Source organism: Pieris rapae, chromosome 15 (assembly GCF_905147795.1).
Source record: "Pieris rapae chromosome 15, ilPieRapa1.1, whole genome shotgun sequence".
NCBI classification, from domain to species: domain Eukaryota; kingdom Metazoa; phylum Arthropoda; class Insecta; order Lepidoptera; family Pieridae; genus Pieris; species Pieris rapae.
Window position 1 is genome coordinate 7,705,311 of NC_059523.1, and position 14,866 is coordinate 7,720,176.

Below are 14,866 nucleotides of genomic sequence, written 5' to 3' on the forward strand. Positions count from 1 at the left end.
TTGAATTTCGAACGAAATTAGTAGGTCGGGGAAAAGGAGGTTAATTTATATTAATGTTTGCTATTTGACCTTATTTTTATATTTCTGTAATTCAACCAACTTAGCTTACTTGACTACTAAAAATATTTTGTATGAAATATTATTAAAAAACAGATGCCAATAAGTATTCTCGTGTATAATATTTTATTAATCCATATTTATAATAATAATATGTACATTAAATATTATAATAAAACCACTAAATACCTAAATGGCAGTGTTTAGAGGAAATGTAACAATTAAAATTTTCATAACGCAAATCACCTATAACGTTTATAAATTCGAAAGTCACTTCACGGCCAGTATTCCTGCTTTAGAATTTAAATTGGAATCGGAATTACCATCACTGTTCACTTATCGATATGCTTTTTAGGGAGGGCGCCCTTTCTCAAGAGTCAGACAGGCGTTGTTCTGCGGTAAGGGTCAGTACCAACAGCTCTGTCGTGCCGAGGCGGCTTCTCCTCACCAGTCGCCCTTGCAGCTCCAAATGTCACCAATTCTTCTTCTCGAGATGGTGGGGGCTCCACTGCAGTAGAGTCTAGGAACCTTCCACTAGCGACAGACGCTTGCGATTGAAAAATAGAAGCACTTCTTAAACCGCTCAACGTGTTTGCACTCTGTGGCACTTCCTTGAATTCCTCAAAGTAGTTGTCACAAGCTGTTGGGCGTGGAGCGGCTGGAAATCCATATAGCGTAGAGGAAGATAAATCCTTAAGTGATGCCGAACTGAGATTGATTCTTCTATTCTTGTGAATAGAACAATGCGGCACATCATCGCCATCATAAACAAAGCGTCGACGCTCTCGGGGTGTAGCTGCAGATGAGCCTGTCGGTGGGTAGGTGTCTCTTTTCATCATTCGCCTTTCTAATAGAGTTGTGTCTCTTTCTCTGAATTCTGTAAATGCATATTCCCTATCCCAAGCCCGGCAGTCGGCTTTGGCCTTTTCTGCTATCTCTGTTATCCAGTCTTTCTGATACCACTGAAGAAAAAGGAATATAGCTGATGTGCCTGCTAATTCAGCAGCGACAAATCCACCTATATACAATCCAAAGGAGTAGCCATAACTATAGGACATCCGTGGTGTATCAAAGTAGGTCATATATCGTAGCTTATGACCTAGTTGAGACTTAAATACCGATATGTACATGACGATTCCAGTCAGCATAATTAGACCTGTAAAGAGAAATACCCAATGTTAAAACAAAATAAAAATAGATAATGTAACTTACATTTTTACGAGATATCCCTCTCTAATAACCTTGATATTTATTTATGTTACTATATTTTGTAAATTAAAAAGTATATAGTTTGGAGAGTTTCTAATAAGTATATGAAAAAAGGCAGTCTTTTGCCAAACCCAAATTTACTAAAACAAATAAGTAATATAAATTGTTCACCACCCTGTATACTTACCAGAAATAATAAAAAGCACTCCAGCAATAAACGTGTAAAGTCTTCGACCTTTCACACAGTGTCCAAGTACGCAGCACAAGGCACCAACAGCCTGTGTAAAGACCGCAAGCAGCAATGGAGCAGCAGATCTTGTTACCACATCTGAAACAGTTTGATATCTTATGATAATATAGGAAAAAATTTAGCAGTTAACTTGGAGACTAAATATTGACGGTAGTATCCGAGTACAATTCTACAGATACGTAGTAGGTTGGCTTCCATCGTCATAACGCGGTTGTAATAAAATATCTTACGCATTCCTTATCATTTTAGTTTTGAAAAACAAGTGTAGAGTAGATTAATTTCTATGTTCAAAAAAATAAATAAATCAGTGGCACTACAACCTCTTTGGGTTCTGGCCTCAGATTTCTGAATCTGTTCCATGATAATTTTTAAATCTAATAGGCAAGTAGGTAAGCAGCCTCCAGTGCCTGACACACATCGTCGACTTTTTGGGTCTAAGACTTGTCGGTTGCCTCACGATTTTTTCCTTCACCGTTCGAGCAAATGTTAAATGCGCATATAGAAAGTAAGTCCATTGGTACATAGCCCGGGATCGAATCTACGACATCAGGTGTGAGAGTCGCACGCTGAAACCACTAGGCCAACACTGCAATTTCTATAGTCAACGTTTATATTTACTTATTACTGAATTGTATGTGACAAGAATTGATTATTATGTCACGATGAGGCTACTTTAAATGTGAGAAAACCAGCGTTGGGGGCTTATCTTGTATAATATATTCTCAGCTTATCCATATACAATTTTATTTAATTAGTTATATATAATTATTAAGAAAGGATTTTGAAGCAATTATGCTTGCTCTTCTCGCTAGCCGACGAGCTAGCGAGAAGAGGTTTCGAAATCCGCTCCTTTCCTTGCTCTACTGGCATGTGCAAACCTGGATTTGCCAAGATTCACAGAACTCCAATATCAATGATGGTCGCGAAGCACGGACAGTCCAAATAGCTCTGCCCCCAGTCAAGCAGCAAATGACAAAGGGACTTCTAATCCTAAACATAACTAATCTCAAAACAATGGTAGGGAAAATTACGGGTCATTTTCCCCTTAATGAACATGTTTTGTCCTAGGCGCGACAGACAACCCCATGTGCAGAGGCTGTTTCAGCGCAGAGGCATCAGTCATCCTCGTAGTCCTGGAATGTGAGGCTGTGGATAAACACCGGGTTCTGTGCTTCTGGAAGGAGCTAGGCTGGCTTGGTTATCTAGGACTTTACGCACAAGGGATCGAGTACGAAACTGAGTCCACCATACCGGTTACGAACGAAGCTTCCAGCGAGATGTTCTAGAAACTGTCGGTGGATGCGCAGATTGCGAAATGGCCGTCTGGTCCCGTTTACCAGCGTGTATTTTGGGGTTAGTTTACGATACGATTTTACGAGGCTTCCCTTTGTTTGACCATCACTAATGTTTGATTGATAAACATATACAACACCACTTCGAGTTTTATTTTGAGCCGTCGTACGCTTATAATACCATAACACCAATTAGTTATCGTGGTAATATGATTTATTATTGACTTTGATTTCTTTCAAGGATATTTTGATTCAATAAATATTTTTTAGCTTCAAAAGTAAACTAGGCTATTATCGGTATAATTCTCCTCTTTTCCAAATAAACTGCTTTAGTAAATCATACAAAATGTTGTTGTAAATATCTATAAATATACATTCAGCTATGGAATGTTTTGCAACTTGTTAAAATGTTATTATATGGGTGACCTATTTGACTTTCATTTACATTAATCGTAGCAAGGCAGCGGCATACCACTTCTAGGCTACAAAAAACATTTTACCTTTTATTTATATAAAACCCTAGAACGGCCAATAACAGATGTTAGGATAACAAGTAACTAAAGACGAGATTAGTACTAATTCCATTCGTTTATATGACCAAATAAATCGCTTAAACGCTCTAGAGTAAAAAAGTATGATAATAGGCATCTCTATAATAGTTTCATTTTGCTTGTCAAGAATATAACTTTTGTAATTACAGTGTAAAGTGAATTAAAAGTCAAGTATTTGTATTTAGTTTAGTATAGTATTAATAACTACTTACAGGGTATAGCATTTGTAGAATCCAATGGATCTGGAACGTATTGTGACAGCGGAAAATATGGTATATCCAAACACCTATATATTGTTTTTCCAGCTGAAAATAATAAATATCTAATTAGATATACAATAAATTATTATATCGAAAAATAAACTTGTAATGTTTTGCTATTAGTAAATTCAATGAGATAATTTAAAGAGTAACTTTGTGTCAGTCTTGGTTACTGAACTGGGTTTTACTCGCTTAGCTTTTTTACTCACAGAGGGGACATGGAGAACACTTTCATACCTTCCAAAATTTAATAAGTACCAACTACTTCGGCACTTACTGCCGAACTAAAGTTCGGCACTGAAAAGTATACGACATGAAAAACGTGGACTTAATTTTGTAGGGATGGTGAGATGAAAAACGAAAGACGACATATGTATTAGAGTTATCATTAACCAAGGTTTTTTCTAAGTAGGAGGCAAATGGGCTGGAAGACCACCTGATATTTTTCATGGACACTCACATTTTTTTTTAAGAAATGGTACGCTTTTCTTGAAGGACCCTAAGTATAATTTGTTCGGAAATACTTCAGTGGCCAGCTGGTTTCCCACAGCCCGAAAATTGCCTTAAGCAACATTTTAGGAAAATATTCATAGCCGTAGTTCGTCTTTACAATTCTCTTTATATCAAAATATCATGGTAGCTATATTGACAAAAATTGCCATTTATAAAGACCGATAAATAATTTGATTTATGTTATCATAATGTTATTAAACCATCTAGTATATTAAGTTTCTATGTATAAAATAGACGTGGAATAAAACCTGATGCTCCAATTAATAAAATACTCTTGAGGATTTGAAGGGTTACATTTTATGACTTGTATTCATTAAATGGTTGTTGAAGGTACATTAACTCAACTTGCTGTAACTAGCGTATGTGATTTGAGAGCAGTGTAGGCTTAGTATTAAGAAGGCTTTTACTTTTTACGGGTCGTACGTTTGAACCCTTGTAGCATCAATTTTTTTTGTATTTGCTTATTTTTTCTGAATGATATAGTTAATTTTTAAATGTAAAAAATATAGACGTGTTTATTTAAAATAGTTTTAAAGCCGATTTATTCTGTTTTATAAATTTTTACATTTAAAATATTTTTATAATAGAAATGCCTAAATACATTAAGAATCACTTTTTTATGAATACCTATTCAGATAATAACAGTAATGAAATCGCTTTGTTTTTAGTAGCGGCCTTTTTGTGCCCGTTCATTCAATATTTGAAACAACCCAATTCTCGGATTTTTATTACATAGATATACCGAAACAATGTTTTTACATAGAATAGATCTATTAGGCATTCGGGCTTTGACTTATACAATACAAATGGACTGAGATAATTGAAGAGTGGAGAGGAAATGGACCAGTCACGGTCGACGTGACAGCAATGGCGGCGTCATTGGACTTCAAACGCAAAAGTGGGCCGAGTGTGGGCTGAGCACAATGCATTTCCGCACGGATGGGCCATTGTATGACGCTGAAGGAAGCTTCCGCGAAGAAGCGACGTTTGTATGCAAAACTATTTGTAAATATTCAATTTCATATTTTCATTTATGTAGATATAAAATTTTAAATATTTACCGAAATACATCAAAACGCCGTTTTAAGTTGGGCATTTTAAATTGATATTTGAAACTTCGGCGTTTGAAAAACAAATACCGTCACATTTTTCCGTTACGCGCCATATTTTTCTTGTCCCTACCACGATTGTCAATATGTCCAAGCCATTAATTACAAAAGTATATAATAACGATAACAATGATAGTTATAATTCTATTATAATTAATGAAATTCTGTAAAAAGCTTAGTAGTAATTAGGTAAAATGAAATAATTGTATTGTTTGTATTCATGACTTTGATAATAAAAGCCTTTTATTAAACTTTATCTCATTTATCAAATTTTTTTAACCAATTTCTGTAATATACATGTACATAGTATATCATTTTTCAAAAAATAAGGTCATAAAGAAGTTTACTTCTTACGTGTGTACACTAGTAGACGCACACATTTTTATTTAACTGTACTATGGATGACAAAAAGTTTCAGATGTCCATTTATCACAAAATAATCAAATTTGAATCTCAATAATAACAGGATTATTGAACGAAATATGAAGATTTATGAGTGTATGCTTATAAATCAAGATCATAAAAACCCTTTTAATCGTTTTTAAATTCATTATCACAACTATTATTTACAATTTGATGTCATCCCGTGAGAATAGGTTTAATTAATAAAATCAAATAAGTAAATCCAAAATTTTTCAATATAGTACAGTTTTGTTTTTTTTTTATCAGCCAGCATTTGATTACCACAATCATGAAAAAAATCTCTCCCATTCTAATCTTGATTGGAGAACTAGTAAATGTACATTTAGATCTTTTTTTTTTTAATATTGACGTCTTTAATTAGTGCGCATGAATCAACATGATCAAAGAAATTGTATTAAATTGATTTTAATGATGTCACTCTGGACAGGCCTTGACCGAATTATCGACCAAAGATAAAATTAGTATAAAACTTAGAAAAACTAGAGGAGATTGTAAATAATATTCTTTTAAAACTTTTTCGATCGGGACAGGAATGGACTGTATTTACTATTAAAAATTCCTTAGCGAGTAACTATTCTTTGCGAATTTTTAAAATGATTCTACATTCGTCGAATGTGTTGTGTTATGACCTAAAAATTAAATGCATCTGAATAAAAACATAAAAATTATTGAAGTTTTTAATGAGAAACTTCGAAGCGCATCTGTAAACCGTTTAAAATATGTAAATTATTATTTAAATAACATGAAAAGCTGTCGGTAATTGCGGTAATGAATTCATACGTTTATATTTTAATATAATTAAATCATTCTAGATATTTTACGGAACTGAAATTTTATCGTTTTAAATATTCCGTTTTTGTTAAACTTGACTCTTTAAGTATTTTTGATACAAAAATTTGAAAAGAAAATAATTTATTTTGATCGTGGCACAATAACACACACTCAGCACTGTAGATATCAAGAGACCTACATCGAAAATGCATAAACAACACACCAAACGGAATCGCTACAGGAAGTTAGAGCGTCGACAATATAGAACTATTCTTTACCTCAAACAGAATGGACTCTTTAATTCGATTGTCTCATTTCAGCCATGAGATTAGCCGATTACCGAGGAACCGCTGCAGTAAAATGAGTTTGTTATTGAATATGATTTGATTACAGAATACGGTAAGTACTCGTAATAAGCTACTTATATTTATTATGACTCGTTAACCCTAAGATTAGCTTATCATATTAATTAATATAATTTTTTTGAGTGTAGTTTAGTTTAGTTAAAATTTTTGGGATGAAACGCAATAATAATAATATAAGCAGCGTTTTTGTCGAGGGAGAAAGCAATTGAGACTTGATTGCAAGAGAGTGAGAAAGGGCGAATGTAGCATGAAGTAGCGCCTTGGCGCGAGAGGTTGAAGAAGGCTACAGTGAGAAAGATTGAGAGAGTACTCCCTTACTCTCTCAATCTTTCGATCGATTCGAGAAAAAGACGAATCGAGAAAAAATACACGCTATTGGTTGATGTATTCTTTTAGAATATACATATTACAAGTTTAAATTACAAATTTTGTCTCACAACATCTGGTGCAGTAAACTCAGACTTTTAAATATACAAATATAATGTGTGATCATATACTGTATGATCATCTATGGGGGCTTTTGCCTTAGCTATAATTAATTTACAAAGAAAGATCACTTGGGACATGTGTACTTTGTATGCACGCACTTTTTCATTATATTATATTTATTTTGTATATGTATATGTTTAAGGTAACGAAGTGTAAAAAATAACTCCTTTATTTATATGGATAAAACTTTAAATAGTAGAATGCGAATTGTATGATAAAAACATCCACAAGTCATCGTCCATGGGCGGCGATATAACTTAACATCAGGTGAGCCTCCTGCCCGTTTGCCCCCTGTTCTATAAAAAAAATAATAAAACGTTATGCACTCTAAAAGACCAAAACAACAAAAGTTTGTGAAAACAAAGGCGTAACCATTGAAATAACTTACGATCAGTATGACATATCCTCCATAATCCAGATACTGTGTGTTTTGCAACTAATTCATGTCTTCCTGTTCCATTGAAGGATGTATTAAGCATGTTCTCCTCTGTGTGTAGCCAGTTGTTGGTAGTGACTGCCACCAGTACGGCAACCACTGCTGTACCGGCTGACAGGGGAGTAAGCAGCCAAAGACACGCTACCGATGAATCAATCTGAGATATCAGAGTCGGTGATGGTGGTGTGGGTCTGGAAATTTACGGTATACATTTTTTATATGTGCAAAGAGGTTTTACAGTATTACGTATCTCAGTAATTTAGTATTTCTAATACCGATATATACAAGGGAAAGTTTTATATTACAGTACTTTTATGACTCTCCACATAATTAGACGTATTCTTAACTTACATACACTATATTACATTTAAAAGTTTGGTCCCGTGACATTAATTCATATTCTAAATGAAACAAATATAAATGTAAATGTATGTGAAATAATAAAAGCTTTATTGCTAAAAAACTTTAAGCATCGTGCTAATATTAAGTAGGTTACTTGACATTTGATCTTTTAATTCGTATTTAATTGTTGTAAGATTTTAAAAAATATCTTCCTTATCTTCCATCTGCACCCGCGGATGGTGCTGGGAGCCCCGTTGCGCCCATGGGCTTGCGGGGGGTGTCAGTTTCGCGCCCCGCTCAACGGCGGTCCTTGTGGCGGGCCTAGAGCGGGCCTGGGCCTCGTAGGTGCTGTGGAGCGTTTCGCTCTCGCAGCACTCGTTAATGGTAGCTGTACACACTCGGCGAGACACCCCGAGACAGGCCGAGGGTGAGAGTGTACAGTAGAGCTCTCGTCTCGCCTCGCTTCCTCGCAGTCGGTCTCGCCTCTCTCGGTCGCCTGTCGGTTTTTTGCGCACGAGTCAAAGGGTCTCGCGAGTAAAACGAGAGCGACCTGTACACACTCGTTCAATCACTTGCTCGATGACTGTGGTTATTGTGGTTATTATGTGTTACAGCAGGGGTTTCCACGTCCATTATTAACGGTGTTTTAAATACAAATAACGTAACGAGTGTGTACAGGCTGCGCTCTTCTCTCGGTCCTCTCGGTCGAGACTCTCGGCGAGAGGCTCTCGCCGAGTGTGTACAGCCACCATAATATCTTCCTTGTTGTAGCACCCTAGCTAATTTAGTAAATTCACTACAGATGGCGTTTTCTAGTGTTCTGGAAGTTTGGTTACATTTAACTTCCTCAGCGCCGCTAGGTGGCGGCAATGTAATACAATTTGTTGTTGATTATACTAAATAAGCTTAAGATATGACTAACATCCTAATAAATAATATATACAAGTACCAAATAATAGGAAAATTCGCATACCGCTGATCGAAGTTTGAACGTCCAACGACCGCGTTGCGAACCGACACTTTAAAAAAACAGTTGTAACATTTATTACTGTTAACACTTTACTGGATTCTGAAATACATTTCTGAACTTCTATCTGTTATTCGATAAAAAGACATTCAAGTTTTCAACCAGGTTATTCTTGCCTGCTTCTTGCCTACGACCATGACTTGCGAACTGGTAACAAATGTAAGTTTACAATTTAAACTTTTTGCCGTTCATAAGTGTACTTGTTTACCTACATGAATAAAGATTTTATTTCATTTGTAAATAAAATATTTTGGAGTATGTCAGTTCATTATTCTAAACATTGGTTTTTTGTTCAAATTCTAATTTAAAAAATATTACGAAACAAGAACTGATCAACTGACCTGAATCCACGGTATTTTTCTAGATTGGCAGGAATTGTTATTATAAATTTCTATGAGAAAGATCTACACTACTATGGTCAAAGTAAGAAAAAAATTAACAAAATGACATACAGTTCCAACTTCTTTAGTGAGAGAGACGGCTGTGAGCAGTCGAAGAGTGAGGTAGTGTTACACCGCGCAATAAAACGATCGTAAAATAACACGCGAATTTAAGTTTGATAATTAATTAGTGAGAGTGTATTGTGTACTGTTTTGGAACGGCTGTTATGTTTGCACCTAAGATGTGCTGATTTCAAAAAATTTCGGGAAAAGGGGAAAAACCAGATAAAAATAAAAAAGCACGTGGCACGTGGTCGAAGAAATACGGGCCTCTGGCTTAAGTGTAATATCTCTCTCGATAGCCGTCAACGAGCCGAGTTCTATGATACCTCCAGCATGAAGATCGGTTCAGAGATTTTTCTTTAAAAGGTAATAAATACAAATAACCTCTTTAAAGAACCACAAAAAGAAAAATAATTCAAAAATAAAAGCGACGACCCTCACATTAAAAATATCTATTAGATAGAACTCGCAACGCCGCAACTTTTGAGGGGTCGCAAGGATTTTTCGACCCAGAAATAGAAAAGTTATAAAAAGTTTCCCAAAACAACGTGGCACGCGGTCGGTGAAATCCGATTTTCCGCAGTGAGTGCGATACGTCGTTGGATAGCCCTCATCGAGCCAAACTCAGCGACGCTTCGAACTTGAAGAGTCGACCAACCGGAGAAGAGCTACGTGGACGGGAAGAATCCTGGAGGAAAGCGTACATATCTCGGGAACGGTGCGTCCTAGCCAAACATTGACCCCATTCTATCAACATTGATAATATCCCTATAAAAAAAAAAAAAAAATTATAATAATATTATTGTTATTTTTTAATTTATTATAATAATAAATGAATAAATAAAAATAATAATAATTCCCCCCTTATCCACAGTCCCCTCCCATAAATCCCCACAGGGCTCACCCTTCCCGATATACTTAATATTAAGTTAGAATTAAGATAATTTTTACCTTTTTTTTTTTTGTTCCCTTTTGGGGACAGCTACTAGAATAAGTATAACTAATCTTTGACAAACTGACGGCTGTCACCCTATTGGGGACAGACCCTTAGACTAAGCTAAAACTTTTAAGTATTGTTATAGTTATAGAAAGTGAAATTGAGTATTGTCTAGTTTAACTTATTGACTGTCTAACACCACCCTTTTGGGAATAGACATTAGACTTCAAGACCTACTTTATATATATACATATTTGACATATTTGTATACATCGATTATCCTTTTGATTGACTTTTGGACTGTCTTATTGGACAGTGCTGTAAATTATTACTATTGTTATTTATTAAATATAGTATAGGACTACTAGGATGTTTGGGTTGCGCACACCCACCAAACCAAACCCCTCGACATTCGTGGAGGTTAATAAACAAGATAGGCTTAGTGCACACACATCCGTAGTGGCCGCTGGTGTCAGGAAGAGCATTGATCAGTGGGAGGGGGTAACAATTGAGGAAAAGAAGGCGAGAACCCACATAAACTCAAAAACATATAAAAGCAAAGCTGCTGAGGCAACAGCCGTTCAACAAAGTGCCCTCGTCCAACTAGACGCTGCTCGTACTTTAAAGGGCGAAATTAAAATAGCTGTGACCACTGCTATAAAACGACTGTGTGAGCTAGTCAAAGAAGCAGAGGCCCAGTCAATGGAGGGAAACGAGAAGAAGAAAGACAAAGAATACGAGGAAGAAAGAATAAAAGACAATGATAAAATTGATAGTACACGACAGACGAAATCAAACGAGATGGATGACCAGCTGATAAGACTAGAGAAGGAGACTAAAAAATTAGAGGAAATTACTAAGCTACTTCAAGAAAATATTAGTGAACAAAATAGAAGGGAAAAGAGACTAGAAGAAAAAATAGAAGAACAGACAACAGTGGTGAGACAAGTGTTGGAGGAGAGACGATCCTATGCCAAGGTGGTAACGAGCGGAAAAGAAAGAAGCGAGAGGCCAACCAACGCAAAACACGGTGTTAACATGGAGAACAAACGTGTGGAGCTGCACTCCATGATAATAGCACCACGAAATGAAAAGGAAACGGGAGACCAAGTAATAAATAGAATCAGGGAAGCCGCAAATGTTAAAAAGGGAGGCATTAGAGTGGATATGATAAGAAAGATCAAAAATGGAAAAGTAATAATAGGATGTAGAGATCTAGAGGAAAAGGAGAGACTCAAGCAAAACTTAGAGAGTGAAAATGAACACCTGGAAGTAAAAGAAGTCGAAAACAAAGACCCACTAATCATCCTTAAGAATTTGCTGAATTACAATACAGAAGAGGACATAAAGCAGGCAATAAGAACACAAAATAGGAAAATAGTAGAACACATAAGAGAAGAAGACTGGAGGATGACCGAAAAATACCGTCGCAGAGCGAGGAACCCACATGAGGGTCATGTCATTCTTCAAGTCTCACCAAAACTATGGCAAGCTTTGACTAGTGCAGGAAAAGTGCATGTGGACCTTCAAAGGGTGTGGGTTGGGGATCAGTCCCCCCTGGTGCAGTGTATGAAATGTCTGGGATATGGCCATGGGCGTAAGCACTGCACGGAAGAAGACGATTTGGCCTGTGCCTGTGCCTACTGTGGAGGAACCCACATGCAGGAGAAATGTCCTAAATATAAAGCAGATGAAAAACCCACCTGTATAAACTGCAAAAGGGTTGGTCTCGAGAGACAAGACCACGGAGCCTTCGACGTGCATTGTCCAGTAAGAAAGAGGTGGGAAAGTTTGGCCAGAAGCAGAATAGCTTATTGCTAAGGTCCAGCAAAAGGTTAAACCGATAAAAATAGTGCAGGTTAACCTGCAAAGGAAAAGCCTTGCAATGAGCGAACTTATTTACGAGGCACAATCTAGAAAAATAACAGTCGCTCTAGTACAGGAGCCATACATTGGAGCCCTGGGCAGGGTGAAAGATTACAGTGGAGTGAGAGTGGTGCAGTGCCAGAATCCTCCGGCAGGTAAAGTTATAAAGGCAGCAGTGTTGATTTTTGACGAGGATATTGGTATTATCCAATACCCCGCACTAACAACAACCAATATAGTGCCTATTAAACTGAAGACCACGACGGAGTCTGGCATTGCACTGATCTCATACTACATGGAACCAGACCCAGCGGATATAGAACCCTATCTAAAGCACCTGGAAACAACGGTGAATGAGCTCAAGAGAAGAATAGTCCTAGGAGGTGATGCAAATGCCAAAAGTCCGTGGTGGGGAAGCCCGAAAATAGACAATAGAGGACAAGCCTTTGGAAGTCTGGTAACTGAGCTTGGTCTGCACATACTGAACGATGGGCAGCAACCAACATTTGAGGTAATAAGGAGAGGAACCAGAATAGTCAGCCACATAGACATAACAGTGTGCACGAGTGACCTACTGGGAAAGATCGAAGATTGGAGAGTGGACATCGGAATGGTTTCTTCGGATCATAATGCCATACTATTCAAAATTAATGCAAACATACATCAAGGAATTCATAGAAGGAGTAAAACAAAAATTTACAATAGTAAAAAAGCTAACTGGGTAAAGTTCGAGGAAGAAATGTTGTTTAATATAGAAAATTTTCAGTTAACAGAAGAAGTCGTAAGAAAGTTAAATAAAATTGAAGACTTGGAACAAATAGTAGAAAAGTTCACAGAAGTAGTAATCAAATCAAGTGATGTAGCAATTCCAAAAATTAAAACCGGGAAGAAAACTAAAATGGCTTGGTGGACCGAAGAACTACAGGTGCTCAAGAAACAGGTTGAGACTAGAAAGAGGAGGATAAGATGTGCCGCAGCACGCAGAAGGCCAGAGGTCGTAGGTGAATACCTTACATTAAAACAAGAGTATGAAAACCGGATCAAACAAGCCCAAACTGAGAGCTGGAAGAAGTTCTGTGAGAAACAGGAAAAAGAGACAATGTGGGAAGGTATATATAGAGTGATAAGAGGGACAGAGACCAGAGTCCAGGATATACCACTTTGCAGGGACGGTAGATATGTTAGTGAAAGGGAGTCAGCGGAGACCCTGGCAAGAACTTTCTTCCCGGAAGATACTAGTGAGGATGAAACTGAAGACCACGAATTGGTAAGAAGAAGAGCAAACACAGTAAACAAAGAGGAACATAACTTAGTCTATGATACCCCTTTCACAATGACTGAACTCGAAACTGCCGCTCTCAGTTTCAACCCCAGAAAGGCCCCCGGAGAAGATGGCATAACGGCGGACATAAGTTGGCACGCGATAAACGCGGCGCCTAACTTATTCCTCACCGTCCTAAACAAATGCCTGGAGCTAGGGTACTTCCCCAAATTGTGGAAAATTGCTACAATAATTGTATTGCGCAAACCGGGTAAGGCCGATTATTCAAACCCGAAGTCTTATCGACCCATAGGCTTACTACCTCTTCTAGGTAAAGTATACGAAAAGATGCTAATCGTTCGGTTAAAGTGGCATCTAGTCCCGAAAACCTCGAAAATCCAATACGGATTCATGCCCCAGCGGAGCACTGAGGACGCCCTATATGACGCAGTCACACATATACGCGCAAAGCTGAAACAAAAGAAGATACTAACCATCGTATCACTCGATATAGAGGGCGCCTTTGACAGCGCTTGGTGGCCGCAAATTAGAGTCCGCCTGGCAGAAGAACAATGCCCATTAAAACTAAGGAAAGTTATGGATAGTTACTTACATGAAAGACAAATTAAATTAACCTACGCTGGACACACGGTTGAAAAAGTTACTAACAAAGGCTGCGTTCAGGGTTCAATAGGGGGACCAACAATGTGGAATCTAATATTGGACCCGCTCCTCCAGGACTTGCAAAATAGTGGTGAGTACGTCCAGGCTTTTGCGGATGACATCGTTTTGATAGCGGAAGGCGAAACCGGTAGCGAGATCCAGCAGAAACTCAACCTAACATTGAACCGGATACATAGATGGGGTATCCTAAACAAACTGAAATTTGCGCCACACAAGACCAAAGCCATGGTGGTGACTCGCAAACTAAAATATGACACCCCACGGCTAAATATGAATAATGTACCGATACAGATGGATAACTACATCCGAATCCTCGGAGTTGATCTGGATTCTAGACTCACATTCAACAGACATGTGGAGAGAGTATGCCGGAAAGCCATTCAGATATATAAACAGCTGGCTAAAGCCGCGAAGATCGAATGGGGACTAAACCAGGAGGTTATCGCGACCACGTACACTGCCGTTATTGAACCAATCGTAATGTATGCGGCGGCGGTGTGGGCTCCCGCGACAAATAAAATCTGTGTACGGAAAAAACTAAACCATCTGCAAAGGGGCTTTGCCCAAAAAATTGCCAAAAC

The 14,866-nt window shown here is 37.5% G+C and overlaps 1 protein-coding gene across 1 annotated transcript in view; it reads right to left on the reverse strand.

The window, feature by feature from the left end:
* Positions 1-222: 222 nt before the first annotated feature.
* The window catches only part of LOC110992790, an 82,776-nt gene continuing 68,132 nt past the window's right edge, over positions 223-14,866 (reverse strand). The window contains exons 3-6 of the mRNA XM_045631435.1: positions 7,678-7,916; positions 3,572-3,664; positions 1,454-1,594; positions 223-1,213 (exon numbers count right to left, since the gene is read on the reverse strand). Of these exons, the coding sequence (XP_045487391.1) occupies positions 435-1,213; positions 1,454-1,594; positions 3,572-3,664; positions 7,678-7,916 (1,252 nt within the window). The 3' untranslated portion in view covers positions 223-434. The remainder of the gene's footprint in view (positions 1,214-1,453; positions 1,595-3,571; positions 3,665-7,677; positions 7,917-14,866) is intronic.